The sequence below is a fragment of the Urocampus carinirostris genome, chromosome 8 (assembly GCF_059441175.1).
Source record: "Urocampus carinirostris isolate Australia breed hairy pipefish chromosome 8, RoL_Ucar_1.0, whole genome shotgun sequence".
Taxonomy (NCBI): domain Eukaryota; kingdom Metazoa; phylum Chordata; class Actinopteri; order Syngnathiformes; family Syngnathidae; genus Urocampus; species Urocampus carinirostris.
This window is the reverse complement of record NC_142356.1, coordinates 15882307-15897430: the sequence shown is the minus strand read 5'-3', so window position 1 is coordinate 15897430 and position 15124 is coordinate 15882307. Positions and strand designations below refer to the sequence as shown.

Sequence of the window (15124 nt, the reverse complement as noted above, 5' to 3'; positions counted from 1 at the left end):
TTTGATTTTTAGCATTCCAACTAATCAATGATGAACCAAAGTAGAAATTCTGATGCTAAATAAGCAGAAGTTGAATAATCCAACCCTGTGTTGTGAAAAAGGGGCTCAGTCCAGGAAGTGCCACTAACATTAGCAACTAAAATTAGCATCAGGTGTGCTTGAGCTGCAACCAATTGCAGCACTCTCACGCACTGAGCATCGCTACATACCGATGGTAGCCATTGCGTCAGCATTATCATTAGTAAGATGCACCACCAGTGCTTTTTGTGCAGAGAAACAATCACACAATTTTAAATAAAATGCATCCGTTAAAAGTTTTAGAAGTAACTAAACACAAAACAATACAAATAAAACAAATACGACGTGTACTATAATTTCATTATTACAATTAGCCTTTTGGCACTGATCAGATATGTATTCTTCATACCTCAGAAAGCGCTTTCTTGTCCTGAACTTTGCTGGCCCCCAGGAGCCGAAGCACGTTTTTGGCCCCCTCAGCAACAGCATGTTCCACCCTGTAATGATGCCTCAATTCCTCGATGCGAAGCTCCACTCCGCACATGTCGTGGTTGCCTGCAGTGACACCGGAAACATTTTGTTACTGCGATCCGTTACCTTTCACTTAATGCAGAGCCCCGATTCGCTTGCTCAGTAACTGTTTCAATGAGATAGGCGCAGAACCGGAGGCATGTTGAGTGATGATAACATCAGTAAGTGTTACAGATTAGGTACAGAAAAGATACACAAGCAGAGCTTAGAGGCGTATTTGTAATCTATTTACTGCACACTTGTCATTCACCATAACTTCACATCAGTAAAATAATCCCATAATATTATAATATTCCACATCTGAGGGGGTCCTTGGAGATAAATTTCCCAAGATTAAAAAGGAAAACGCAGAAGATAAACATAAACCAAGGAAATCTACTTCCAGCTGTTGATCATGATTATGAATACAACCGTACTGTCTGTGATTTAGGAGGGGTTCATAATGCATGAAGAGGGGCTTAATAAGAGCGGTGGGAGTAGAGGTGGTTTATGCGTACTTTATCTCCTAATAAGGTGTTCTGCCTTGAGCATGGCCTCCGCTAGATGACCCCTGCAGGGGGTGTGGTGCCTGGAGACTGTCTGTGTACATTAGACACACAACCCACTCCCCTGTGTGTGGGGGTGAGTGTGTATGCTTTAAATAAACCAGAATAACTCTAGACCAGGGGTCGGGAACCTATGGCTCGCGAGCCATATATGGCTCTTTCTATGAATATCTATGGCTCAGAGACAAATTTGATTGCATGCAAAATATCTCTATCTTGTTCGAAACTTGAGTTATTCATCCTATTCAGGTACACGCAAATCCAATCCAAAGCTAAGCAGCCGACGTTACTTCGCAGTATATATAGGGCACGTTTTTCACTACAATTTACAGTCAAGGTGTCACACAAAAAGGGGGGAAAAAAATCGTTTTGGCTGTACAACGCTAAAGAATCCTTTATATAAAAGTTCACTATATAATCTGTGTTCAGTGTTCAGATACCTTATGATGAATCCACAGAACACACTGTAAATACGCCAAAACACCGGAAGAGAACTTAGTCTTTTGATTGGGTGAGTGGGAGGGATGGGTGGAGCCATGCAAAAAGCGCAAGCACTCCCTCCCATCTCTCGCCCTACGCCATCTGCGCCAAAAGTGAGCTCATCAGGCTCCCTATTTGCAGAATGTTGTGACGTTTTTACACAATAACTGCTTGCAACTGGTTTTGAAACCAATATGTATGAAAAAAAGGGTCAAAAGGAGTTTAACCGATCTTGAGTAATTGCAAGAAAGAGACAAGTTTAAAGTGGTCTGTTTGTTGAATTTGGGACAGGGGCTCTGGCATTATTCTCTTTTCATAATTTTTATCAAATCATCAAAAATAAATGTGCTGAAGACTGAGCTTTTGTCTGGGGTGCGGGTTTAGCAATTTTGTAAATTTGTCTCATAATATATGGTGTGGCTCTTTCCCAAAATAAAATTAATATTTTTTGCTTTTATGGCTCTTTGAGTCAAAAAGGTTCCCGACCCCTGCTCTAGACCGTCTATGTGGGAGCACGGCTTGGAAGAAAAAAACAACAACTCTGACTTCAAGATGTGAAGACCCATGGTGGCATTGAATGAGAAAAACTTTTTGTCCAGAGTACATGAAAGAAAAAAATCGGATTTTCTGCATGATCGAGAGGATGTTGCATAATGAATTGCACGCTACAGTGACTTTACTAAGGAGATGAGTGTTACTGAATTCCCTTCGACATTTCATGTCTACATAAGCCAATGAGGTGTGTTTCGACGTCAAATCTTAATTTTTCATTTATGCAGGCTGGCAGTGAATACTGTATTTTTCAGACTGTACAGCGTACCTACAAACTCAAAATTGGCCATAAATTTGAAACTGCGCCTTATAATCCTGGGTACCTCAAATATTGGAAAATGCGGTGGATGAAATTGGAAATGCATTGTTACAAATAAATGATACTGCATATGGTAACTGTTCTGCCTTTAAGAATCATCTAGACTGGTCTTTGGGTGCCCTCTTATGGCTAAGATGGTAATTGTTTGTTGATAAAAGAAAAGTAACCATTTACGAATGAATTTTAGTGGTGAAACCAGATGTCAAAATTTTAAATTATGTTCTATTAAATAAATTATTTTAATCTATATGTATTTATATGTATTTATTTACTTTTTATGTAACCCTAGCTAGTACTGTAGTAATTCCATGCACTTTATTGCCCATTGTGCTTTATATATAAAAAAAAATCTACCACAAATGACTAAATTTTGGAAGTGCACCTTATAATCCAGTTTGCCTTTTAGCGCAAAAAATTTGGTAACTCAATATAGCTTGGTTTCAAACCATTTGGGGAAAACTGGACTCTTCAGTTAAGAACAATCAACGCATTGGTGAACGCTTGCATGTTTAGTTTCTAGAGTCAATGGAACAAAACTTTGATGAGTGAGAATAAAAACAATGTCAAATCAAACAAACACCTACGTGGTGAACTCAAATTCTGAACCAAATTTTGGTTCCTTTGCCAATTTGCATACTCGGCACCCAATCAGAAGCCTGCATCGAATAACTTCGTGCTTCCGGACTCTCTCTCGAGTTATAAGGTCGTGCATTTGCATATCTTTTTCCAAAGTAGACACAGAGAGAACACAAGAAAAATGGAGAAGTGGTTAGGAATCAAGCCAAAACCTCAGCCATAGAAGAAAGATTCAAAAGAAGCAAAATCTATGACGCTACTGAAAGTAAAAGTACATTCAAAGCATCGTGGAAAGAGGAGTTCACGTGGCTTGCAGCAGACAACGCGACGCAAACATTGCATGAATGAAGAGGAGTAAAAACAGGAACATACTGATGGCAGATGGAAAACAGCGATGTCATATACATGCAATGAACGTTATAAGTAGATTTATAATAAACTTAATTTTAAAGTATTTTTCTGTTATATATTCTGATTATCAATCCTTAATACTTTGCAACAATGGGTTTTTTGGCGATTAGTCGTCTTATTGTGTTTCAAGTTGGGAAAAATGGGGCAGGCAACTTTATGGCTGGGCAGGCAACTTTTTGTTGTCTGCCTTGGTGTCCGGTTACTGTAGGTGTAAAAATGCATTGCTCATCCTAGGGCAACTGCCCCGAACTCATTAACTCTGCCTTTTGAATGCTGTTCAGAGGATTGCACTAATTGCCTTACATAAACTCAGTCACTTACGCTGAAATGACATTGATTTTTTAATCTGGCCCCAAAAAGGACAAAACATTTCAATGAGCCACATCTATCGAATGGTGAGTTTATTGACTGTAATGGTTTTCTTGTCATTTTTAAATGTAAAAATGGTCAGATCCCATACACACAGAGGTTTGAGGCAATCACTCGTGTAAATTTTGTGTTCTCCTGCTAACCAAGTAACTTGAACCTACCCTGCGTGTCGTCATTGTGCTCAGTGGCTTGCACAGCTTTGCGGATTTGCATGCGGATGATGTCTATTTTGGTTTTACTGTCCTGCAGCATCTGCTGGGCCGTCTGCAGCATCTTCTTATCCTGATGGCGCAAACAGGGAGGTCAAACATCGTCAAACCTTTATACCGGATCGTTCCTGCCCTCAGTGAAACATAGATTAGATTCGCGGGAAGAATGTGGCGAGAATCTGAGAGGATAGAGATTCTATGCATTGTCTGATTAGTATTCCAGGGTTTGAGTCAGCAGGCTGTCGACTGTGAAGGTGAACTTAACTGAGTCATTTAGGGGACGGGCAGGGGAATGTGACCTTTTTTTCCTCCATTCAGGGCAAAATAAAAACAGTTTGCACAACTCGCACATTTGCAGAGTTAAGTAACGAGTAGGTCATAGGCTTCTTTGAAGCCAAATGCTTCCGTTTATCTCTCCCGCTGTGCTTTGTGCTACTGCCGAAAAGAAAGGAAAGGGGGTGGGGGCAGACAAAATGAGACACTGTAAAGTCGGATTGTCCCTATAAAAATGCATCTGTATAAATCTGTGCTTCTTCTTGGTTGTTGTCTTGTTGTTTCTTAATAAATAAAGTATAATATATGTAACAAAAAATAAAAATATATAACTCTTATTATAAATAGAGTTACACACAAAATTTATATAACTGCCCTCAGAGATCACTGTTAATATCTGTGGTAAATTAAAAAAATAATACCATACCATCACAGTTCCTCACGGTTATCATAGTGTCTGAGTGTCATATAAGCCAAACTTCATTAATTTCCTGCGAAAATGGCATTACTGACAGTAATTGGTTTCTCAGAAATAGGCTACAAGTTTTGTTTTTAAAATAATATTTGCACCTAATTTGTTTTAATTTTTGAAATCATCAATTGATACCACACAATGAGATTGAAATAATCACTAATTAGTGAATAATTCAATAAAACATTTTCCTATGCCAAAGTGGCCTTACCCTTTACAGATTTCTCGTGCAATAATGGCCTTACCGGGGAAATCCGATAATGGCCTTACAGTAAAGTCAGTGTGACAATTATCAAATATTAGCTAATGTAAGTCACTAGGGCTATCTTACATGCCAACTGTTAAATTACATAATCTAGAACATTTTATAAGTCCAATATCAAAATATTAATAAAAATATGAAAACCTGAGAGGATCTTTGCAAATGTGTATTATATTTTGTCTTATTTTTAGACATTGGGAAAGAGTTGTAAATGTTTGACTTCTCTTTCCAGAAGTCAAATCATAGATTGAGCACACTTGCGTGTAATAATGGTGCGTAAAAATGAATCACAGATTGACTCGTGCACGTTATTTTCGGCTCTCATTTGAATACACCCCCGGATAATGGCATAAAATTATGTTTGGATTTTCATTGGCCAACCAATGTGTCAATCATCATTCGATTTGGTTACTACTGGCCGAAGACTTTCGGAACTACAGGAGGCCATGTTTCTTTTATCAAACAAGCCCGTATAGGCTAATGCTGGCTGTGGACCATGAAAAAAAGCCTGGTATTGGTCGAAAGTGGTGTCAATCAAAAGGTCAGAGGGTAACAGATATACCAGAAGGCATCTTACGAGTCTGTTTATTTTAAAAGGGTAGTTTCGGAGCAAAAAAAAAAAAAACAAATTATAAGAAGAAACTACAAATGAAGCAGCATGCTTTTAAGCTTGATATTTTTTAATATGTTGTCATTATTGTGTGTTTTGGATTAAATATTTTACAAGGTTGGATTCACTAGACCTGCAGATGTAAGGAGGCCATGGTTGTGTACTTTCATTGAATTTGATGGCTGCAAGATGACGTCTTTGGTGAGTTCCGCTGGCTTTATAGTTTTCGGGTATTTTGTTTCTGTGATGAGTGTACTTTGAAATGAATCCCAAAAGTTTAAGCTTCCAATGATATGTTTAATGATGTATTTTAGCGACTGGTGACATCGTACAGACACGGTAAGGGGTTAAAAAACGTCTTCTATTTTGTGCACATACATCCAAAGCACACGACAACTCAACAACATAGAGTAAAGTACCTTAGTGGAGCCATTAGAATAAATGGGGATCATGTTCTCAACTCCTTGCTTGACCTTGAGCTCAATATTGAGCTGCCGCTCAAGGGCAGCGATGCGCTCTTTGTGCGCTGACGTTCGGCTCTCCGTCCCAGGAGATTGAGGACATTCATCTGGGACAAGAGAAATGTTGGTGTTCATCCAAAACTAGAGATAAACTGACAAAGCCTTTCAAATACTTTTGAGGACAGCCTACCTTTATTTTCATCTCCTCCTTTGACCACTATGTGAGCGTCCAATTCTTGGAGCTGGGCGTGAAGGTTATTTAGCTTGCGATTGGAACTTCGAAGCTGACTGTCCACCTGTAGGATGTATCCAAGAATGTTAGAGAGCTCACTTCACAACCTTCTGAAAGAAATGCCCAGCCTCACAGCAAGGGAATCTTTCTCCTGATCTGGGCTACTAGCATTTATCATTCCAGCAGTGGTAATTACCATATTTCCTCAGTGTCGTTTTTGCAAATAAACGTGGTGTCACAAATAGAACACACGTCATGCTCTAAGTTTGGCGACGTGGCTGCTGCAGCACTAAACTAAAATGTAACTTGGACGCTTACTGTTGAAGTGCTGTCACCAAGAAGGAAAATATAAAATGCCTTTCCTGTCTCTATGCGAATTCAAGAGTATTCAGGAGCCTGAGCCTGGCTGACAAAATAAAATACTGCAGTGTTATTTACATGCAATTCTGTGTTTCTTATTGATTTGCTGGATCCCAAATCCTGATACACAAAAAGCCTTATTACAGGATGTTTTTCAAATACTGTATTCCATGCTCTGTCCACAAAGAAGTCCAAGTTTTTTTCTATGAGGATAATTTTACAGAAATATTGTGATGCAAATTTTTAAGGGGCTAGTTTTGTGTTTTTCTGGATGCAGTAACACACCAAAATCCGTGTTTTTCTTTTCTTTTCCTTTAAACCTAAATATCTTTCTATAAACAGCAAAAACTAAACAATAGAAACACTGGCAGATAAGTTTGTCCCATTCAAAAGACTAGTTTTCTTACAAATTTTCTTAAAAGAATTCATTGAAAAAGGAAAAATGGGGGCGGCAGTAGCTCAGGAGGTAGAGCGATCGTCTAAGGATTAAGGGATCCCAGTTCGAATCCCGGCTTGTCCGTGTTACATGTCGAAGTGTCCTTGGGTAAGACATTGAACCCCCAATTACCCCCAATAAGCAGGTTAGCGCCTTACATGGCTGCACAGATCACGGCCGCTATTGGGAAATGTGAAGCACAATGTAAAGCGCTTTGGGAAGTCATTGACTTGAAAAGCGCTATATAAATGCAGATCACTTCATTTCATTTCATAATGAGCTAAATTATTTGCTAGTGCAGGGGTCTCCAACCTTTTTCAAGATAAGAGCTATTTTGAGACTTAGTGCAAAGAGCGCCGAGTTTGTATGCATTTTCTAAAATGTTGTTACTATGTTACTACCAGGTTAATTATTGGAAATGGGGTTGAATAGACTCAACCACTAAAGAAAACGTTTTTTATGACTGGTCAGCTGTTCTCAGGGGGCACCCTGGTGCCTGCGGGCAACACGGTGGAGACCCCTGCCCTAGTGGAACAGCATATCTTTACTCGGAAGTACCAATATTTTAGGTGTTTTATTAGATTGTCTGCACATGTTTTGGACTCAGTTTGTTTTAAAATTTCAGAAAATGATCATTTTTTAGGTTGACTACTTTTTTTCACAGAACATTTTATAGCAAACCTGATTTAACACATTCACCGCCTTTGACAGCAATTTAAATTAATTATCCATTTTAATTGGATTGGTAGTGAATGATAATTTCTTAGAGGCAATTTCATGGCATAAGCTGCGAGCCCCAGGCCCAACTGTAGGCACTCCCTTAAATGTTTGGTCTCATAGTGAGAGATAATATCTGAACCAACCTGCTGAGCGTTCCTCTTGTCGGTGGTGGCCCTGCGCAGGTTCTCGGCCCCTTCTTTAATTTTCAATTCCTTGCGGATCTCACGGCGAATCCTCTCGCGCTGTTCGTCCAGGAGCTGTTGCACGCTAGAGTCCGAGAAGTCGGAGTTCTGGTCCAGACCCAGTTGCTCCAGTACCGACAGCCCTCCTGGGTCACTCTGAAAGAGAAACAGGTGTAAATAAATGAGTGCCGGGTGCTATGATATTGTTGGTGATTCAGAGTTTGGTCGGGGAAGGTGTTGATGGTGAGTTCAGCAAAAGAGGAAAAGATGTTGGACAGGAAACAGTAATGTGTAATGGAAGGAAGGAGATGATAGGGGTGAGATAATGATAGGGGATTTCAGAGGATAAAAGTACATATAAAAAGTTAAGTGAAAAGGTATGCAAATAAAGTAATAAATCCTTATGTTTCTAAATTCATCTTAACTGTAAAGCCGTGGTACTTCTATGCTGTTTTATTTCTTGGCAAAATAGTTTGAAGTAATGTTGTCTCTGCTCTAATTATCTCTTTAACTTTAAAGTAGCTTAACGCCATCATTCAAATTGTTGCTCAAACGAATTCCATCTATTGTTTTGCAGGATAGTATGTTACACTCTGACTTGATTTCCACTGTGTATTGGAGGATATCTAAAAAGTGATAATGAAGAGAAATTAGGGAAAAGAAGGTAAATACACGGAACTCTTGTTTATTGCGGGTTACAATCCAGAAGAACACATGACTGGCAAAATCCATGAAGTAAAAACTTTTGTTTTACAATTTTTATTGTGTCTCTCTCTTTATCCGAAAACAAGGTCACTATGAAATTCAAATCAACTTTATGAAACAATTGAGAAAAACAAAAAGAAAAAACAAATTGACAGAAAGAAGCTAGAGCTTATGTCCTGTCCTGTTGACAGTATTAACACTTTTAAAAACAATGCTCTATTATACACTGAAACCAAAGACCAACCCCTTTTTATAGGCTGAAGCATATCTTCAAGAGATAAAGTTACTGCATAATCATTTTTTACAAATTACTTTAATCATCAGGCGGAGAAGAAGCAGAAATGCTGTTTAGCTAATCAGAATACAGAACACAATGATGCAAATCAGTTAATTTTCAAGACTGCAAAAAGTGTTATAGCAAGAATCACTGTAAAAATCTATTTCTAAGTATAACACAAAGACAACAACTCATTTTTGACCAATCAATAAACTGCAGCATCTCTAACTCCAACCACAATCATTGACAGCTAGTATTAAGTGAATACCCACTTTAGGAGGCGACATAAAATGCTTGAAAAAAATCTGTTCGTGAACAAACATTGGTTAACTCCAAATAGTCACACAGTACGCTAATCGTAAGCAATTGGTCCACGGAATATGTTACGCAGAGGTGAGTGATCAGGAGGTTGCCATCTAAATAATCTCATTCACATGCATTCAAAAATGTTCATTTTCTTCCAGCAGTTAATATCATTATAACGATCAGACAAGCTTTGCTCATCACAAGACAGTTCCTGTGAACAAGCAACTCTTGTTTCATGTTCAAAGTCCCAACTGGACTGTCTGTAGGAACACTCCGGGCGTTAATCACAGTGAGCCCCAACGCTACTCGCCCTTACAGGAACACACAAAGCAAACAAACAAGCCGACAAAACATCACCTCCGAGCTGTCCTCGTCATCCTCGTCGCCATGCCAACACATAGTTTGCTGAGGTTTGATGATCCGAAAAACACGAGCGAACCGAGGCTCTTTCCTTCGGTGCCCCCAAGAGCCCGAATGTGACCAAAAATGTGGCTTGTTTGGAGGTGGGGAAACCCGATAAAAAGAGATAAAGAGAGAGAGTAAAGTGAGAGGGGTGGGGTCACGGCTCCTGAAGGGATATCCGTCCCAACACCAAGCGGCTCAGGCCTTTCCTGTTTCCTCTGCAAACTTCGCCGCGGCTGACAGCAGAGAGAAAAGGGCGAAACAGACTCCATACATCAAGAACATTTCCTCCCTGTCCGAGGTTTTGTAAATCATTTTAGAGATCCATCACACTTGGTTTATGTGACGCCAATAGTTGCATTTGAAATCTGTCCAATTAGGGCATCCTTTTTATGTTGAGGGTAGAAACAATGGAAGGATGTGTTTTCCAAGTATTAGATAAAAGCCAGAGAATAAAGTCGAAATCATTATCTAGTGCAACATTAATGGTAGCTCGCAAAATTTCATAGATAATGGTCTATATCGTTTTTTTCCCCCCCAGAGCTATGCACCTTCTTGTTTACTACCATTGACGTCAACTATTTTGACAGGATTGGCAGGGAACAAGTCATTACAATGAGTAGTGCTTGACGAACTGCGATATTTCACCAGATACTTCAAAAACGGGCTGGTCTATTATTACAGTGTTTATTATATTACCACTAGATGTCCCTCTATTATATCGTGCAACTGAAAACAAGTGCTAAAAATCTGAGGGAAGGATACAAACAACCAAGACTCAAGGTAACCAAAACGCACCATCTCATCTCATCTCATTAGCCGTACCGCTTATCCTCATTAGGGTCACGGAGGGGCTGGAGCCCATCCCAGCCATCTCCGGGCAGTGGGCAGGGGACACCCTGAACTGGTTGCTAGCCAGTTGCAGGGCACACGGGGACAGACAACTCACTCCCTCATTCACACCTAGGGACAATTTGGACCGGCCAATTCACCTGAAATGTATGTTTTTGGAATGTGGGAGGAAACCGGAGTGCCCGGGGGAAACCCACGCAAGCACGGGGAGAACATACAAACTCCGCACAGGAAGTCTGGAGCTGGATTTGAACCCTCGCAGGAGGTTCCCATGACATGAACTGTGCCGCACAAGCGCTAACCACTGCGCCGCCGTGCTGCCCACGCACCATATAAGTTTTAATTTTTTTTTGCCCGGGCTTTTACAATGTTTTTGCTTTTTGGGTTAGCAGCAAGGTGGGGTAAGATCATGTCAAGCTCCCTAAGCCTAATGTTATGTAAAACAAATACAAATTTCCGCACTCACAAAAAAATGTGTAGGATAGCTCTTGTAATTTTGATTATTATTCAAATCACAATAGGTTTTTTTTAATGAATGTAGTTTTTTTAACCACTAGGAGGCCTTATATAATTACCAATGTCCCTTTATTCTAAGTTTTTTTAAATTCCTTTTTTTTATTGAATATTGCATAATTGTAAACAAAATTGTCATGAAACAGCCAAACAACAATACAAAGTCATCAAGATCAAGGGAACTAAAAGTGCTGTAGTAATACAGAGAAAAAGTAAATACATGAAGTAAAAATCTAAATGATGAGATGTTTAATTCAATAGAAGAGGGGGTTTCTTAAGTACTCTTAGATAAATTATATATATTTTGGACATTGGGATTGTTTATCAAACTGAAAGATTCAACCCAAAGAACAAATTCGCTGACAAAATTCTAAAAAACACCTTTGATAATTTTTATGGATGAAAAATTTTGCCCTACGTCCAATAAGACTTATATCATTATTTTCGTCATTCCTGTTCTGTATAATAAGTCCAAACGTTATATGATTTCTAGACAAGTTAATGGGAAAACTGGAGCTGTCAGGAGTGAGCCGGAGCTGAACATCCTGTCAGAACTGTTGTACAATTAATGGAAGTACCTATACTGTAATAAATAAACATGAAAAATAATATTTTTTGTGCCATTGAAAGATAATTTTGATATGGACATATGGACAATTATTATTTTTTCACATCATACATACATCAAAAGTGTTACAATAAGTAGTAAAGTAAAAGAAAAAAAAAAAAAATAAAAAAATATATATATATATATATATATATATATATAAACAAAAACAAGTCAAATTAGAATAAAACCTTTTAGATTATCAAAATTATGTCATTTACTTGATCAGATAATCTGGCTATTTCTAAAGACAATTTCCACATGTTACGAGAAAAATAAGATTTAAAATTAAACTATAAGAGTATACTTTAAAGTGGCATGATTACTTTTGAAGTTGAGCTCTGTTTAAAATGGTAGTGAATAAAGATGAAATTTGAATGTGAACCAAAAAAAACATAACACCAGAATGGTAATCAAGGATCAAACTCCATAGATATTAGAGTTTTTTTAAACTTCAATTACTTCATTAATATGATAAAATAAAATTTAGAATGTTTTCATTTTTGCTATGTATGAATCCTATTATTGTTGTAGAGGGGGGAAATAGATGAGACATTGTTTTTATCAGCTTCCTGAAATGGAATAACTTATTAAATACCTCTATGACATAATAAAGCAGGTGAGTGGCCGGGTCAACTCCATGTAAAAACAGAATATTTGCACCTTCAACCTGATGTTACCTTAGCAAAACTGTGACAGCTCAAGGCAGAAATGACTCAGCCCGCAGGTCTTATTGAAGAACTAAAGGAACCTCTGCAGAGCTAATTTAACGCAACAGTGTGAACCGCAGGGGCTAAGACCTCGGGTCGGACTGAGAAGACTATGTTATGTGTCTGTGGAAAACTATCACTCACGATAAGACATGCTCGTTGTGTGTGATGGTAACCATGATGTTTGGATCACGAAAGGAACTGTTGTAGGTGTCAAGCAAGGCTACAAATCTCCACCTAATGTTGTGTTATTATAAAAGGTGTGCACAGAGTATTCACAGAGCTCAAATTTAGTGAGAGCGTACAGAAATGAAAATATAACTCCAAAAGGCAATGGTGAGATTCCTCAATTGCTGATACAACAGATCGAGGTCACTGTTGGTATAGCGCTTTACTTGGTTGACAGTTTGTCATATGCCTGAAGAAAACCGGCTTGTGGGAATGAAGATTGACATGCATTAAGTTATGTTTGAGACTCTGCAACCTGTCAGAATATAACTAAATGACACCCATCAAGTTTGTTGCTGAGGACACTAGAAACATTTAAATTCAATTTCTGTAAGAAATGATTGATTTTCTAGCATGAAAATGCACTGTGAACCCTCCCGTTTATGCAAGGTAGCGATCTTTTGAGAAAAATGCCACCTCAGAGACAAGAAGAACCAAAGTTGAGGTTTATTTTAGATGCAGCAAACGTTCCCTACTGTGGCATAAGCGATTCTCAGGAGAAAAAAACCTGCACAGAATGTCAAGTTGAGTCATTAAAAGGCAACACTGCAGGGAAATATGCAGAAGGGAATAAGACTTCCTGATAATGATGATCGCAGGTATAAAAAAAGAATAGTTGTGCAGCAGCCTCAGCAGGTATGCCCAGACCTCCCTATCCCCAGCCACTCGTTCCAGCTCAGACAACCAGTTCCCAAAGCGCTCCCTTCTACCGGTGGGACATGCCTAGAACACCTTCCGAGCGAGCCGTTTAGGAAGCATCCTCACACACAAATCCTGAACCACATTCACAGGCTGCTCTCACCACCAAGGGGTTTGCATGTCTTAACGATTCTAGGATTTACAGTATATTGTCTAGGGCTTTAAGACCCTGGCAGGCTCATCCGTGACAAATAGGTCATAGGTGACTTTATGATAATTAAGAATCGTGGTCCACAATTTCCCCCGCCTGAACACCGGCTCCACTGCTGTTGGCCAGGTCTACTGTCAAAGATTCCGGCTGAGCTCTGCCTGAAAGAACTATGTGGGGGTCCCTCTTTCCATGGGCTTATCTTCTGTGGGAAGGGCCAAATGGGCCAGGTTCGTAGAGAGGTAGCCAAGGGAAGGGACTTTGGCGAACTGATCCAGGCCATAGACGAGTTCAGTGGAATTCACACCAAAGGAGTTCAAGAAGTTACTATTCTTTCTTTCATTTTGAGAATTTCGTGTGAAAATAACATTTCAGTTGTTCAGGCTAGCAGCAGTTAAGATAATTACAAATCATGGTTGGGCTTTAGAAAGCAGGTGATTGGTCGCTGGGTGAAGCCTGAGAAACTGTGATGTCTCTTTCACTCAACAACCTTCTCAAAAGGTCTGCCCCAAGATATAGATTAAAAACAGGCGGATATTGCCTTTTGACTCAATCTTCAAACAAAAAAATCCATGTTTAAATTGTGAGGAAATCCTATGGGGTTGACTTCCATTTGCAGTAAATGATCAAAAAAAGGATTTTGTGGACGCCAGGAAACTGTGGTTTTTCACCAGCAGACAAGCAAAAATGTGGCGAGTGAGGCAGCGTCTGACGCAGTCGAACAAAAGCGAGAGCATGACGGGGACAGGAAGAGAGGGAGGAGAGATAGATGAGGCCCCGCCGAGAGGGTCACGGGGTGTAGGCACACACGAGACAAACAATCACAAGGGGAGGGAGAGATAGAAAAGGGAGCCCAATCTTAGAACTGAGTTGAATCAACAAGTGCATTACTCAGGTGTTGCTGATGCTGAAGTGAAAGTAAGTAAAGGTGCAAGTCTCTCTGTCAACTTATCAAGAGGAATATATCATAAAAATCTTACGTTAGACTAATCAACAACTGCACCGGCTGGATTTTCCTGGACTGAAAAATATCTGCGTTTCTGTTTCTAGCGAGTCCAGGTAGGAATGTAAACACAAATTGGCCTTGTGTGAAATACTTTACTCAACTGAAAATCCATTTTTGAGGGCTTCTGCACAATCTTACCTTGGATTAATATTTGAAGGACACTTTACTAAAGAATGTGCACAAGTGATTTGTCTAATATCAGAAGCTAGATCAGGGTTTCTTTTCCAAGAATGAAGCCGATTATAGTACATTAGAACTAGTCACGAAAAGGATGTTAAATATTTAGTTTAAAAATTGTATTATTTATGGTTACTGAGCTTAAAGAGAAGAACAGGGAAATAAAGAGAAGCTTTTATATTTCTTTGGCATGCTCATGTTACAAAAAGAGTTATGATTCGTAATTAAGATAAGTTAATCAGAGCTTAACGGTAAATGTTCTGACAGCGCTCGGCTATCTGCCGGTGCCACGAAAGGCTGCTATACCGACTTAAAGAGCTGAAAATGGGTCGCCACGGCAGATTAGCCTCTAGTGCTGATATGATGTCAGGTTTGCTTTAAATCATTTCTTGCGGAAAGGAGAATAGAGTCGCTGTTCTATCTGAGGTCATAAAGAACTCCAATTCTACACTGGATCCAAACAGTTGGTGATGCAT

The 15124-nt window shown here is 39.2% G+C and overlaps 1 protein-coding gene across 3 annotated transcripts in view; it reads right to left on the bottom strand.

Annotated features, from left to right (window-relative positions):
• Window positions 1-15124, bottom strand: part of pkn1a (protein kinase N1a) — a 49605-nt gene that overhangs the window by 19896 nt on the left and 14585 nt on the right. For 2 of the 3 annotated variants that reach the window (XM_088341731.1, XM_088341733.1), the window contains exons 1-6: window positions 9664-9797; window positions 7980-8174; window positions 6279-6384; window positions 6047-6195; window positions 3963-4083; window positions 428-573 (exon numbers count right to left, since the gene is read on the bottom strand). In XM_088341731.1, coding sequence (XP_088197857.1) covers window positions 428-573; window positions 3963-4083; window positions 6047-6195; window positions 6279-6384; window positions 7980-8174; window positions 9664-9705 — 759 coding nt within the window. In that variant the 5' untranslated portion in view covers window positions 9706-9797. Of the gene's footprint in view, window positions 1-427; window positions 574-3962; window positions 4084-6046; window positions 6196-6278; window positions 6385-7979; window positions 8175-9663; window positions 9798-15124 lie in introns of those variants that run through there. The other variant, XM_088341732.1, reaches the window with a different exon arrangement.